Raw genomic sequence first — 16,669 nt, 5'->3', positions numbered from 1 at the left:
TCATTTGCACTCAAAAAAATTTTCGTCGTTCAAAAACTCCACTGTCGTAATTGAAGACGCTTCCAGTTGAACGACCGCTTCCTTGTCACCCATCTTGACAACGACTGTTTTTTCAGAACCTCTGTAAACAAAATGTATAGTATTTTCAAAAATTTCTTAATCAAACCGTCCTTATGTACAATGAAACATGGTCTCATAGACAACCTCATAGTCGCTCAATGAGCTATGTAGAGAACTATGCTTGGGATTTCTCTAACCGATCCAATTAGAAACATAGATACTTTGCAGTTATCTAAGTGTAGGTAACGGCTCTAGATGTTATTGTCGCCATTAATACTGGCATAAAAAAATTATAAATTTTAAATCACTTTTTTTCACACCCAAGTTGAAGTAGAGTGGTCATGCCAGAACAGATGGCGGTTGGGGCTTTAAGGTTCAGGAGTGGAATGCAGGACCGTTAAACGCAGAGTAAGATGTCCGATAACAATATTGAGTATATGATAGCGAATAGTAATCTTATACCTCAACGCCATTCTATCACAGAATCAGAAAAATTAAGGTTATTTTTCAAAAATCTGATAATCTGTATTATTATTAAATAATCGTCTTACCATCTGTGTGATTTGTATTAATCACGTTTAGTGCTTGTGTTTGTTTAATTTTTATTTTGCTTAATATTGTTTCGTCTAATGTTAAATATAGGAAAAATAACGGCAATACTGCACCAAAGGTGTAGCTTGACAAATTGCTTGGAAATGTTGCGTTCATATTGATTAGTTGAAGTGATTTCAACATCATCATTTCAGCCACAGGACGTCCCCTGCTGGACATAATCATCCCAATAGATTATGGGATCGGTCTGCATCCCATGTTTTCCTACGACCTTAATTATTGAAGCGGCCACACTTCACATTAAAGTAACAACATTGTAGATGGACCTCTTACTGCTCCCGCAGGTCCATCGTCTCCAAAACCTTAAGGCCCCAGCACCATCTGTTCTGCATGCTATGTAACTTGCCCATTGTCATGAACATACCAATCCGATGAGCAGTGTCGATAACATTCGTTCATCTACGGACCCCTCATTTCTGATTCGAAGTGATTAACTGACTTTAAAAATTAAGAATAAGTAAAGCAGGCCTAGTCTAACATTGAGCCCATGTGGAAAATAAGTGATGATCTAATTTCAACAGCTCTAGATTGTTCGTAGTCGATACTTACTGGTTATGAATAACAATAACAATTGTGTTATCAGGCGTAACGAAGGCAGCACTGTCGTAAGCCGGCGGATTCGTGTCTGTGTTGCTTTCATAGATATTCTCACTAAAAAACAAAGTAAGACAGAATACAAAGATTTAGGAATATAAATGCTGCTTAAACTTAGAACATCATGTATCGATAAATTTACATTAGAAACACGTGATTAGTTATAGGTGTAAAAGTTTTAAGGAGATGAACGTATATCTCAGTTGTCGGTAAAAAACTTGAATTAATTATGTAGTAATCTGAATTAAGAAAGGTTTTTTCTTAATATAATATGATTATGTTATTTATATACATTGTTACATAAAGTTGATAAACCTACAAGCTGTCAGCATATACATTAGCTAAAAGTCAATCAATCTAAGTCAATCTAGGAATTTCGTGTAGAAAATTATTCATGTATAACTTTATTTATGGGAATACCGCTTTAAGGACTCTTCATCTAGAGGCATTATCATCATAATTTCTGCCTTTGGACAAGCACTGCTGGACATAGGCATTCCAATGTCAATAGGATCTGAAGACTCTAGCTCTGTACAAGCAGAGATGTAATTTTAAATTCACTTACGAGCTCTCATAATCGCCATTTTCAGGAACAGGACAAACAGTTACGTTGGTCATTTCGATCCTGTACGAGTCCCGTTTCACGAATTTTGAGACGTGGCCCATTGCGAAGAACATCGGCTGCTTATAGAATTCCTTCTTCTTTGCGTCGACTATAATGGGTGAGTCTACAAAGTTCTTGGCCCAGTTCGGTCCGCCTTGCATATCTAAACACATATTCCAGTCTATCCAACCTGCTACGTCATTAAGTAAATCCTGAAAGTTCATTTTTAGTTAAATATTTAAATATTATACACGTCGGTGTGATTCCATGTGTCTAAAAATCCTTATTTACTTTAACTTACTTCAAGAATGTCAACTATGTATCTTTGAGCTCTTTTCCATGATCCCAAAATTACTTTTTCCCCTTTCGGGCTCGATGATCCTGTAAATTATTAAAATAAGTTTTTAATTTTAGTATATGAACAAGTAAACAAGTGATTACACTGGCTGTGAAATAATATTCTTTCAAAGTGCCAAACTTTTAACAGAGTCTATATTGTGATAATAGATAAAAGCGTTACTGGAGTTTCATCCACCACGTCTCAGCGCTTTCCGAAGTGATATTAATGCCAGATAGGCAGTGACAACCTTAGAATTATTAAGATTGATGTTAATAGAAGTATGCTCAGACGGTTATAATCTGTTTTGAAACTAACAGGACACAATACTAAATACTGATTGTGTGCATTTGAAAACTAATCGCCTTGTCGAAATCAAAGTTGGCTCGTGTATCAAAGAAGTCTCAATTCTTCGGTAACGGCCCGGGGGTTCGCGACCCCTAGAACGAAGCATTGTTGAAGTTTCTTCTGTAACTTTTTTTTTTGAATTAGGCAGCAGCAATCGAGGTTCGGTCGTTACGCGCGTCCTTCAGTTGGAATACTAAACGGGCATTCAAGGCTACAGAAGCTTTGTGACAGGTCACTCCATGGAATTCTCGCCTAAAAGATTTAAGAGCTCATCAACCTCCCATTCCATTAATACAGAAGAATGTAACGACTCGTACATATATGTTTTCCATTTCATACCTATTGAATTTGTAACTCTACGACGTTTATTTTAGACTCAAGAGCATAAACATTTCCCGAGATAAATTGGATTACACTATCATCTTAATTTTCTGTTATAGGACATCTACTTCTGGACCTATGTCCATATCTTTCCAACAAGACAGACAACTTTAACTATACAGTCTATTCATTATGTAAGTGAACGTACGACGTTGTGCCTGCGATCTGTGGTGGCCACTCTAAAATCTGAAGACCTCAAAGACTCTATAACCTGCATGCTACGTGACTTACCCACTGTTACTTGTAAATTCTCTGGATTATGTCAGTTATTTTCAAAGTTTAACGAATCTCTTTATTCCTAATTAGAACTCTTGAACATAACCCACTTCATGGTTCGTTAAGCGACTATGGCTCGAAGAAAGAGACTACGTTACAGTGCCGAAAGTCACCACTGACAGCACACATTGTCGTAGTACTGTGCGATATTGGAAGTGGAGTATAGTAATTTAATTTATTAAGATTATTTATTTACCGTGTTATGTTTCAAGGTAACGAAGCATTCTGCGTTACATAGGATTTTGTTGTTCAAAACCTTGGATGTCAATGCACTTTCAACTTACAATCTTGTCGATTGAGGGTTTTGCTTATTTGACATTTGATAAAAGAGTAACATGTAATAAAAAAATTAACGAACCTTCACAAGCTTCCGTAGAAATAATGAACTTATCAGGGTGATCTTTAATTGCTTCTTTCAGAAGCATAGGTGGTGTTATTTGGTCGAAATAGAAATGCACCCCAATTCCGTCTATGTACTTTTCTGCTTCAGGGACTTGTTCTATCAACTGCGAAAGAGAGTAATTTCCTTTTTTACATTCTAATATCATCATCATGTCAGCCGATAGACACCCATTGCAAGGCTTTTTGCATTCTCCAAATGTCGCCATAATAAACGATTTTGTGCTACTTGTATCCAGCGACATCTTTGACTACCTTGACTGTCTTTAGTCCACTTACTGGGAAGTTTACCCACGCCGCTTCTACCGTATCATGGTCACCACTCAATAGCCATTCAGTCCCAATGGCCGTGAGATTTAAAATTTAAATTCTGTTATAATTACCCATAATTATACATTTCTCAAGTAAGATCGACTGTGATAAGTACAGATAGTTCAATTGATCCTGGCACGAGCCATTTTATGTGCCTTAAGCTTGTACGGATTAAGTACCTGTGTGTGCATAACAGAATATCTTAAATTCATAAATTATATATTATATCAAGCACAAAAATGGAAAACTTTGTTTAGTAAATTTTTATAAACGTGATCAATGAAAATAGCCGATAGATGTCTAGTATAGGATATATGGTTAATAATGGTATAGGATGATTAGTATAGTTGTTTCGATGACTATATTTAACTTCAAATTATGTCTTAAAATACAATTATACGCAAATATAATTAATGACGACACCATCTGTGTTTGACAATTAACAATATTCGATGTAATTTTAAATGAATTTAAAAATGAAGTAAATATGAATGCCAAATATAAAAATAAGAGAACGCATTTGTACTTCAAATGACATGTGGACTGACAGTTTTTCCCCTTTGTAATGTTGATTGACATTTGCCTCTTTGTTTGTATCTAGTATAATTCCTCTATAGTTTGTACCATGATCACAATTTGTGTGATTTTAATTTTGACCCTGTCTGGCGAGTACAATATCATGCTACGCTTTCGATAAAATTTGCCAATTTATCTTTTAAGGTAACAGATGAAGTATTACATTAGATTTTGTATTAGAATTTGTTTTCTATGGCGAATGTATTTTTAATGGATAATAGGGCTAATTATTCCGATGTGCCGAAGCAAATGCTAGATACCATATACTGTAATGGGTTGGTTTGTATCATTAACAGTAATTTTCGTACCTAGTTCCTCACTTTACAAATTAAAAATATAAAATAACTTAAAAATATATTGTAAAGCAGTAACTTTAGAGCGCGGTAGATGGCGCTAGCGGTAGACTGACGCGCTATTGTTTGACGAGGGCGCAGGTAATCGAACATTGTTCGATTAAGCATAAATTAATTAATAAACATGATTCAACCAAGACCCGACATGTATAAGACTTACGATGTTAAACCACATGGGTACGGAGAAACGTTGATCATCCACGGCCAGTATCATTGTGTCATTAAATTTCGAATTACGTATTGTTGGACCCAAATTGTTTTTTATCCATTCGCCCTGTAACAAACACATATTGACTTAATCCTTGTGCACAAAAAAGTAAAGATTGTGTTCTTAATATAAATATTAAGTAACGAGTTATTTCTGTTGCAAGTTATTATTTTATTTTTGTTATAAAAACTTTATTTATTTGTAATGTTATGGGAGGTTTTTACATCATTATTTTCTATTTCAGAATCCATTTCTGAGATGACATTACAACAGATGTAAATAATACATAAAGATTGGGTAATCTATTTATGAAAAATTATTTTAAATTAGATCAAATAAGAACGGTAAATATAATTTTAAATTTACTCATATTTTTATTTCAGAATTGTTATAAAATAAAAATTAACCTCTTTTTTTCCTTGTAAACCAAAAAAATACGAATTAGCATGTGATCAAAACCATGTAAAACTACATTAGGATGAATATATTTATATTTAAAATAGATAAAATTATAAAATGTGATTATTTTAAATCAAAATCTAATTTTTGCAGTGTACGAATTCTATAAAAGTTATTTTTACTCGTTATCCTAACATTAAATAAACGATTGAAAGTATGTCCGGGATGCTTCTTTCGAATGAAAATTTCTTACTGCAGTAGACCAATAAACGTTGTCTGTGGACATTCAATATTTATCTTTACTGTTAATATTTTAGCGTTCCGACAAAAGAGATAATTCATTACGTAGCTTTATGGCTTAAGATAACAAACCGTTAAAAAACTACCGATCACAAACCTTCCAAGAATTGTACAAATAATCCATAAACTATAAAACATTAAAATTTAACTCGACCATTTGTTATCTATAACAGCATTTTAACACTGATTTTTCACACTTTTTCTGTAAATTATGCAGTGACAATCTGTAATGTTTTAATTTATTGTATGGTCACGGATATTCCACCAATTCCTTATATAAGTTCGAATAATATAGTTAATAGGTATAAAACATTGTGTGTATTATCTGTATTGATTTATTTCTGACAAAACATGACTTAAATCTCCTTCGTGATTTATGTATTAAGTCGAGGAAAAAGTGTTTCGCAAATAGTATATTATATATATATACTATTTGCGAAACTACTTGGAATAAATTATCTTTTGTCGTATTATTTATATCTGGTTGGTTTTGATATACATTAAAATGGTTAAGGTTACATAAAAAAAATTCTTTTTAATAAAATTAATGAATCTAATAAAGAAATTTGACAAATTATAAACTTTAACTCTAAAAAGAAAAAAATACATCAGAAGCCGCGAAAAATTAATGACGTTTATTGACCTTATGCAGTAAATTTTTATAGTTATTCATGACACGTAAGGCAGAAAAAAAATTATGAACACATAAAATAACGTAAAGAAAGGTTTTTAGCAATGTTTTTGCGCCTACTGATAGTAGAGAATGACTCTAAGCTTCAATTCTGTCAATTTGTAATTCGTATAACTAGAAAAAAGGTATTTAAACAAACAAACTATTTAACACATAACAACAACAAAAATTAAATATTTTCCAATACCATTGACTTAGTTGACCATCCAAGGTGCTGGAACTTGCCCAGCGGTAGCACGCCATCTAGCGGTTCATTAGTGGTAGTTATGCCCCACAATTTAATACCGTTCTCCATATATTGCTCTAAAAATCTGCAAAGCATTGTTTTTATAATTTTTATATTTAAAAATTTACGAAAATTTTTTGCAAAATTTATCAAAGTATTGAATTGCATTTAAAGCTGTTTAAACATTGTATTTTTTTTTAATTTATCGTCAAGCTAATTAAAGCTACTTATGTCATTTCAAAATTTTGATCTCAAAAAACATAGTAAAAAACCCGAAATATGCTAATAATATTAAAACAAATTTCAATTTCCTTACTAATTTTTTGGTTGAAAAAGAAATTTTAGTTCGTTTGTACTTAAAAGTATTTCAGATTATGCAGTTTGAAAATAGTGATTACCACGTTTATATGTTACAATAGGGCACTTTGAATATACACACCTACATTTAGGTCAGTTAAAATGAAAATTGTTGTGAACGAGTTATGAATTAAATTAAAGTTTAAATAAAATTTACATCATATCGCAAAAATATACAAAAATTGTAGATTTCCTGTTTAACTAAGAATATTTATCTAAGTTTATTGTAATAGAAAAAAAAAAGATTGTTACGCAGAATAAAATTAAATCATCAACATCATGAAAATTTCAGACATAGAACGTTCACAGCTGGTCATAGGCTGCCCATAGGTTTTTTTTGTCAAAAGGACCGGTTGGATAGGAGAAGGACGCTTGTCCACCTTGTAAATAGACATCCTACACTGCGCGTGCCAGTCCTTGGTCTCCGCTCCAGAACTTTAAGACCATAACGACTATTTGTTCTTGGTGCTATGTGGCCTGCTCACTTTACTGAGTCAATCCGCTATGCTATTTCAGCTACTTTAGCTCTTCGACGGATATCGTTATTTCTGATTCGATCTTGTAGAGAAATCCCGAGCATAGCTCTCTCTATAGTTCTCTCTTCAGGCCCAGAGTAATAAACAACGTTTCGCTGCCCGTCATCACTTGTTGTCACACGCATAGATTAAGATAGAATAGTAAGTTAAAATAATTAAATTACCTAAGAAAATATAAGGCGTATGTCTGCATATATTTTGGATTCAAACGGTTTAGTCCCCCTGCCTTGAAGTGGTCAATCATCCATACAGGCGGAGACCACACACTTCCAAGAACATACACCGGCGCTGTCGCCGCTTTCTCGCAAGCTTTTATCACCGGTATCTGTAAAATGTTAAATTATTACAAGTAATAATAATAATCATCATAATCATGTCAAACGGTAGATGCCAACTGCAAGGCGTAGACCTCCCTAGAAACTTTCAGTCCAGAGATCATCGGTTTTACGAGCATTGTGCTCCGCTCACTGCCATTTCAGAAGTGCAATTATTCGGGCTACGTCGGGAACCTTCGTTCTTCTTCGGATTTCCTCGTTTCTGATTCGCAAATCGAAGCGAACTGGGTGTCTACAGTTACACGTCACTCAATCTTGATCAGTGTTCATTTTGAATTGCTTTAATTTTGAATTGAACAAAAATGCATTTTTAGACCGGTATTATTCTACATGTCAGTCACAATTAAAAAGTCTTCGGGAACTAATTACTTATATAACATTACATTGATGGGAGAAATTCGATGAAATAAATAATTTTTTGAAATTTTTGGTGGGCCGCATTATATATTTAACGGGCAGCGCGTTAGTCAGGGGCGGCTTAACCTATAGTGCAGGGTATGCAATGCACACAGGCGCCGCCGTCTCCCTGAAACAACTAAGAGCATTGTCTTTGAATCTATCGCGGTTCGCCGCTTAGTTTACAACAGAGATGTACTACAGGCATAAAAACAATGAGTGTTATTCTGCCGTCATAAGAAGAAAGGCCATAACTAATACCATACTGTAAGCTATACCTACTGATAAAATACCTTGTTGGAATATAAAAAAAAACTTTCTTGTTACGACGGCTTAGTTATTAGCTATAGCCGCGGGGGGGGGGGGTAGGCCAAGGGGGCGCCAGGGATTCACTGCACACGGGCGCTACACAAGCTAGAGCCGCCCCTGGTGATTCATACAGAAGCTTATAGTTCACCTTATACTGGTAGTCCTCGCGCGTCAATGTGTAGTTAGTTAGCTCCGTGTCGTCGATTGGCAATTCATTGTAATAATATCGATGAGTAGAGAAATCACTACCTCCAATGGGCACACGCATCATGTTATATTCGATGCCACGTGAACTGAAGTATGAACTGAAACAACAGACATATATAATGGTGACAGTATGAACAAGGCGTTCACTTTTGGATGGAGACAGTCACTTAGAAGTTTGTTATACAATTTTGTAATGTTTATCTTCGCTCGAGGTAATACGTTTTCTTTGCCTTGTATATTGCTTGCGGTTATCTCAAAATCAGAACACTGAAATCCTGATTCAATTTGTAGATACACAAGGTGATAGGTTTTAGTTGTAAAAGTTTTGAACCGGTACATATTTAGCTTATTTGTTGTCAATGAATATAGGGTACATATTATCCAAAATCAATGGGTTTCAGAAATTATAAATATCATAATTATAATTTCAAAAAAAAAGTGTCTTCAAAGTTCAGATTACTACATAGTAAAATCAATTTCTGTTTACAGTCTGTACCTGCTTACTATGTAGTGCCAGAAAATATTTAACTGTCATATTATAAAATAAAAAAACAATGAGAAATATTTCAGTGTGATCACTATACAGAATGATTGAAAATAGGTGTAAAAGTTTTATGCTGACAAATGAGCTATTTATTCATGCCTTTAAAGATTTTATACGTCTTCTACTTTTCAGGCCTCCCCAAAAGATTCGCACAGTGACTGGTCTTGTACTGCCCGTGCCGCGACCTTAACTATGTCATCAATCCACCTAGTGTAGAGCCTGTTGACGCCGTATCTTGGTTTGTGATCGCCACACGAAAATCTTTCTGTCCCAATAGCCATTGGTTTAACGAGCAATGCGCCCCGCCCACTGGCACTTTAGATGAGCAATGCTCAGACCTACGTGACCTTGGTTCTCCTGCGGATCTCTTTCTGATTCGATCTCATAACATAGCACTTCGAACATAGCTCTCTACATTGCTCCCTGCATGACCTTGTGACATCTATATATTTATAATATAAATATATAAACAACCTAATATAAATATACGAGTATAAACTATAGTCTTGAATCTCTGTTTAGTAATGTTTTTATTTTTATTTGTTTTTTCATTGTTTGACTATAAATCATTATATGTTCTCAGTGAGATAGTTATAAGGTAACAACTGTAACTAATTTTATATTTCTAAGCTTCTAAGTTTGTACTTTCTTACTGCCTTTTGTTACTGTCTATCTCCAATAAAGTAAATAAAATAATAAGGCCTACCGTAAGCGACTACGTTTAGGATCCGTAAGTTATCACCGGCAACACACACTGGTCCAACACCTACATCGAGCTTCCCGAACGCTGCTCATCCGAGTTGGATTTAAATACAACTTTCACTTATATATAATTATACTGTATGTGCACACAAAATACTTAAATATTTTTGTGTGAACATATCAAATAATATGTGACGGGAGTTAATTTCTTCGTTTTTTGTCACTGACAAACTATGTATTTGCTATACGATTACAGATAACCGCGCTTAAGATGGCAGAACGCCGAGTTATTTACTCTAGATCTCTTCGCAGTACTAAAGCTCGAAATCTCCTTTAGAATCTTCAGCATGGATCGTTACATCGGCTGCTTTGTTTGGTTAGTCCGCCCTATAGATGTAAAAAAGCCGATTTAAAACGTTTAAAACCAAAAGTGGCGGTTTAAAACCCCAAATAAATCTTTTTAAACGGTTTAAAACTCGCCTACTAAAATATAAGAACAGTGTTTTTACACATCATTATCGACAATACTTGGTCTTGTGTTAGTTACCTATGCAGTTTATACCTATGTAGGTAAGTATATTACATATAAAGTACTATAATTATAAAGAAACAATATTACATACAATAAATTAAAATATGTACCTAAATCATAAAGAAATTGTATGATCATCATGTTATCGAGTGGACTGTGTAAGATTAGCCAGTTTTTTTTATTACTTTCAAGAAAAAGTCGGGTACCTAATAATCTAATTTTATAACAGCTCATTACAATTTAGTTATTTAGTAATGTTTGGCATATTTGGTACGAGTACCTTTATATTGAATCCAAATTTGTACATTTTTAACAATACTGGCAACACTGATATGTCCGCACGCAACACGCTATGTATGTGTGTGTGTGGTGTGGAGTAGGCGAGCTGACAACGTCGCATCTTGACGTCACTCCGCGTGAGAAGTGCAAGTGTGTGAGTTTGGTTTTAAACCGAATGAAACTGATTGATAAATCTTTTCAAAATAACCAATATAGTTAACTAGGTAATAGTTTTTCAACTTAGCTAGGTAATGTCTACGCTTGGAATAGATAATGTGTTTATATTTAAGAAAAACATAGTCGTCAACACTAAACGTTTAAAATCGAAAAAAATGGGTTTTTTCGGTTTTAAACGGTTTTTTTTTCGTTTTAAACCGATTGGTTTAATTCGTTTTAAACCGGCCTTACATCTATAGTCCGCCCCCACCTCGTCGCGTTTTCTTAAGACGCGGTACGTCTGTTTTGACTGTTCAGTAAAATATAACTTTTATCTTTCTTTCAAATTTTCTTTTTCAGTAATAGAATTATCCACAACGTTTATGGTTTACTAGTGGAGTTTTTGGATCTTTTGTTCCCTTACCTGGTATGATACAATAACAATATCAAAAAAGTATAATATATATTTACTCGATCATATACTGTTGCATCTTCGCTGGTAAACTTTTCAAATTGATCCCTGTTGCATCGGTAATGGCACCTCCGAAACCTTTTATCTTTTGATGTTTCTTTTTGGGATTTACATATAATGTTTCCACGCAGCTGTCATCTAAAATAACAATTGCAGAAACGTAAATAAGGGAAACGAAAATTACAAATTGCCATTTGGTTTACATTTAGTTCGGGCTTATATTTTAGATCATCATGAAATGTATCGAAATGATAAAATTAAAAGACAGTTAAAATAAATGTAGTAATGTCTTTTTATATAACATTAAACAACTGGTTCAAAATCGACCCTCGTGTCTTCGGTAAAAGTAGAAACTGAACTAAGATTGTTTAAGTTCTTCATTTTAATTTTTTCAATTTAGATATAAAATTCAAAACGTCTTACCTTCCATTTTAAATAGTTAATATCAAGTACCATTATATATTGTACAAATTTGTACTTACCTGGATAAGTAGGTGAATTGAATCTTCCGTGGCTTTTTTTAAATCGCGACCCCGCCTGAACAACGAATTTATCTTTTAGTGCATATTTTATTAAATTTAGAATTGTTATTCCATTTAATAACAGTTATTAAAATAAGTCGATAGACCATGCTTTGCTATTGATTGACTATAAAACACTAGTTTTTATGCCTACATTAAGGTCATTTAAATGTATGTAACATTGGAGAAATTTAAAAGACGAATCATCGCCACTGCTGATAAAACAGTTGACGACGGCAATCTCTCGATCTGAATTAAGGAAAAGGCTAGTACTTGTGCTAGAAACCGTGGCTGTCAGTGTAAAAAACATTTAAATTAATTATTATTTGATTTTAGATTTATTTTATTATTTTATTTTATTTAACTACCGGTTTTTTTGAATGCTATATAAAAGAAAAAGCAACGTCCGTCGTTGAAGACGATGGAAGAAGGTTTCCTGGGAACTAGAAATAATTTATGTAAATAATTTCAATACAGATAAGTAATTCTAGATTTTAAAGACTTTTTATAACATTTTAGAAATATACCAAAACGTGGAATTAATTTAACACTTTTTTAATTAAATTTTATTTTTATTATTATGTAAGCAATTGTGAAAACGCTTTTTTTTATGTAATTCTTATTTATATTTAAGCCACGCAATTAGTATTTATATCAATATTTCTTTACTTTTAAGGTCTTCAGGAATTTATCAAGATTCGGCCGTTATTTAAACCCTTTATTTTTCAGCTATTTTTTGCAGCGTTATTTTTCGATAACAACCGTTATTCTTCTCGTAAAAAAAGGTTCTTTTTAAAAAAACCTAACCTAAAAACTAAACCGAATAGCTTTGATATCTCTGAAACCATTGATTGTTGTATATGTTGTACCATATATTAATTGACAGAGAATAAACATAAATTCGCTTTTTAAAGATTTTATTACCTATTTCAAATCACCTGTATATTACTTTTAAAATAATTATGTACTTTTTAATCTGTATATTGCAGACAGATATCAAGTACATATAATATATTTAGACAAGAAATTATTACAAATACCTTTGAAGAGGTGTAAGCAACATAATGTTTTTTTCTTGGGAATTCCCGCATCACTTCATCGCAATATGTTGTGTTACAAACACACACTACAGACTGGCCCGGTATCGATTTCGCAGCACATGGCTTTTGCGATGAGATGCGTTTGCTTTCTGAAATTTAAAAGCATTAATTCAGAATAAATAGGAAAGTTTTGACAATGTACATGGCAGTAAACACAAAAATTATCAAAATAAATTGGCAGAGTGAAATTGAAAGTGATGGAAGAATTCATAATAACACTGTATAATTTATATCATTTTAATTCAGCGAACGGTTCACTTGGGCAAATAGCTGAGAGTATGTTATCTATGCAATGAATAGCTTAACTTACAATTGTGTAAACAAATTGTAAATTAACAATAAACTGTACATAAATCTAACGAAGGATGGGGTGTTTGGTTTTAGATCATCGTCGTACTTTTCCATTGAGTCAATATGTTATACCATAACATAATAATCTCGGATACCCACGAACGCGGATCTTATACAGTACGGACAATTTAAGTTGTCCATTTTAATAAGCCGGTAGGGCTCAAGACTCGAGCTCTACCTTAGCAAAATTGTATTTAGGTCTAATGTAATAAACATTGGCACTCTACAATCTCAAACCCGAGAAAGTCCAAATATCAAAAAACTTCTGTAACAAAAAATAAACCATGCCCACGTCAAATTAACGACACATAATCCATATATTTTTTAAATCAATTTCGTGATATCTGTTCAGGATTTATTGGCCAAAATTATCTACATTAAGCCGCTGTGCTACGAGGCTATCTTCATTAAAACTATGGTAGACTAAGCAATTCTAGTTTTGACAAAAGAACGAATAATATAATAATATTTATTCAGCAGTGGTAACCCAGCGGTAAAGAACTGAGACTTATGATCGTAGGTTACGGGTTCCCGTGATACAATCTTATATAATTCACACTTTGTGCATTAATTATAGGGATTACCACTGCTCACAAACAAGCTTACAGAGAATACGCAGCAGCGATTCGTACCAGCGCCGAAGTTAGCCGGCTTCCACTGCACACCCCGTGTATACCAGCGCTGCATTTAGATGGCATCCATTTGCCGTTACTTATATTTCAGTGTTATTGAATTGATTTCTCTATGGGTACAATCATGTTATTGAATACGCCTTTACTCAAAAACAATTCTTCAAAAGTAAATTATGTATTTGAAAACCAAAATTTTAAATATAAAAAGTATCACCGCAATAATACTACTACGGTTGACTGAAGACATTTTACTTTCAATTTATAAATTAGTGGGAATAAATCGAAGTAGATGGTGCGCTGTTTGCAATCCAAATGGTAAAGACGGGAATCTAAATATGAACGTAAAAATTGTAATGTGGGCTTATGTGTAGATTTCTATTTTAAGGTTTATCACAGCCAAATAAATTACTAAGAATTATCCAAACTCCCATTTTTAGTTAATATACCAGTAAATTTTTTAAGTATGTAAGTAACACTCAAATGAGAATATTTAAACATTAGTCTACCGCCATGCAATGTGCATACTTCGCGACGCGCTGCCCGGTTCAGTAGCGTCACTTCGGTGGATCGTACTGCGGTAAAGAAAGGGTTAAAACAAGACGAACTAATGTAATTGTTCAACCACTAAACTACAAGTACTACTACTACTACTAAGTGTGTACAAATATGATTTTTACTAAGGTAAATAAAGCAAGGAAAGCAATTAAGCTTAGAATAAATACATACACTACTTAAAAAAGGAAGAATTGAAGTAAACATTACTTGATTATTTCTAATGGAATAGAGTCCAGGGTGTATCTTGTTGTTTTATACGTCAAAAGAAAGAGGAGACAAACAGCTTTTCTAAATAATCTAAATCGTTTTTCAATAGCGTTTTTTTGTAAAGACGCGCTGAAAAACGATTGATTTTGTTATAAGAAAAGTGAAATCACTTTGATTCTACTGTGGGTTATGTGCTTAATTTAAAAATAATAAAAGAAGAATATATTGTAATCTTATGTTATGTTTTTTATGTAACAAATGCTCCAATAAAGATCAATTTTACAGAAAATCCTTTTTTTCACTGTAACTAAAAAACTAAAACATATCAGACCGCGTTGCCTATACTAAAAAAAAATTTTTATAGACTAACACTATCCACCTGCAAAATACACTCTTCTACATAATACTCTGTATGGTAGTTATATTTACGTATGTATAATTTATGTATATGTCGGGACTTTTAACTTGAGCGCCCACCTATGGAATCTAAAAGCTTCACCACCAACCAATCCTGTAATACAGTAGTATGTAGCGGCTTGAGCCAAAGCTCACGAGGTTGCCTTCGCGTTTCGCTACCATTATGAGATGTTGATGCTAAGTGCTATCAGCGCTAAGCACTCTTAGATCCGTGAATACTGCAAATGCGATTGAAGAATCAGTGTAGACAAGATCAGAATAAAAGTCATTGTTAACAAATAAGAATCAACGTAATCCCGACATATAAGTGACTTAAAGTATCCAGCTATTTAAGTACGTTTTTTTAGAAATTCGATAATAGATATAGCATTTATAGTTCATATATTATATTAAACGTTTTCTTAATAAACGGCGTAAGAATCAATTAGATACACCATCTTATGTACCAGCTTGAGCTGATACAAGAAGTATTATTTTATTTCAAAGGCTTAGGTGCACGCCATGCGTAATTATATTACTTAGTCACAGGTGTTAATGATTAATTTTTCCTATCTTTTCTAGAAAAAAATATCTTTAAAATTTTATTCCATGAAAACGATAGCGATATTTTTTCTTAATTAGGATCACCAGCGACAGCTACAAACAAAAACAAAATAAAACAAGAAACCGCGGAATGTAAGCACTTTCATCTTTGTACACGATGTACTTACGACATCCGATTTTAATTCGCGAATAAAATAAAGTTACAAAGCAAATATAATTTATAATAATAACTACACAATGTAATAAAATAAATATTAAGTAAAGGAATTCAATTAATAATTATTACCGTATATTTCAACATAAAAAAATGTAAAACAAAATTACAGGAATAAATAAATCAATCAATTGAAAAATTACTAATGTTATGAATTGAAATATTGTTTAAACCTCTTAGTCTAATTAAAAAAAAAGGGTACTCACCTATAGACTTACTAATAAACAGAACAGCAATAATAATCAATATAGTTCTGTACTTGTACATGTTCAATTTTTGTATACGTTATCATAAATTAGTATAATAACATTTATTCAAATTAAGCTTCAAGTACTAAATAACACCAATTATACTTTGCCTTTTCAATTGAAAAATGTTATAGAGGCCAGCCATTATATAGTAATTTTGTGTATTACTCATTAAAAGATAAAGCAAAATGTCTGGACGTATGTAAAAATTAACAAACTATTATTTCCTGCTTCTTGTTCCAATATTGTTTTATTGAGGAATCAAGAAAATTAAATGTAGATTACACATAGGTAAAGAAAACTATTATTTTTATTTATTTAAAAAGACCAGTGTAACTAAACAAATATCGTTTTATGGCTCTGGCAACAATATATTATTT

The 16,669-nt window shown here is 32.9% G+C and overlaps 1 protein-coding gene across 1 annotated transcript; it reads right to left on the bottom strand.

Annotated features, from left to right (window-relative positions):
- Positions 1-16,381, bottom strand: LOC137924364 (lysosomal acid glucosylceramidase-like). Its single transcript, XM_068767758.1, has 13 exons — positions 16,248-16,381; positions 13,063-13,211; positions 11,984-12,038; positions 11,501-11,639; positions 8,758-8,914; positions 7,734-7,894; positions 6,638-6,761; positions 5,013-5,126; positions 3,571-3,718; positions 2,172-2,251; positions 1,832-2,082; positions 1,222-1,323; positions 1-121 (listed from the first exon to the last, which is right to left on the bottom strand). Exons 1-13 carry the CDS (start codon positions 16,306-16,308, stop codon positions 1-3), a joined length of 1,662 nt encoding a protein of 553 aa, XP_068623859.1. The 5' UTR covers positions 16,309-16,381.
- Positions 16,382-16,669: the final 288 nt, after the last annotated feature.

Source organism: Battus philenor, unplaced genomic scaffold (genome assembly GCF_028537555.1).
Source record: "Battus philenor isolate CCGP_79_NKW_IND1 unplaced genomic scaffold, ilBatPhil1.0.hap1 SCAF_23, whole genome shotgun sequence".
Classification (NCBI taxonomy): domain Eukaryota; kingdom Metazoa; phylum Arthropoda; class Insecta; order Lepidoptera; family Papilionidae; genus Battus; species Battus philenor.
The sequence above is the reverse complement of the archived record's forward strand: the minus strand, read 5'-3'. Positions and strand labels throughout refer to the sequence as shown.

What these genes read in the sequence shown, in the direction of transcription:
- LOC137924364 (XM_068767758.1), bottom strand. Translation starts at nt 16,308, where the DNA reads ATGTACAAGTACAGAACTATATTGATTATTATTGCTGTTCTGTTTATT. An exon ending in TACGCCTTATATTTTCTTAG is followed by an intron (nt 6,762 to 7,733) that starts GTAATTTAATTA and finishes AATGCTTTGCAG; the next exon opens with ATTTTTAGAGCAATATATGG. An exon ending in ACATAGTTGACATTCTTGAA is followed by an intron (nt 2,083 to 2,171) that starts GTAAGTTAAAGT and finishes ATGAACTTTCAG; the next exon opens with GATTTACTTAATGACGTAGC.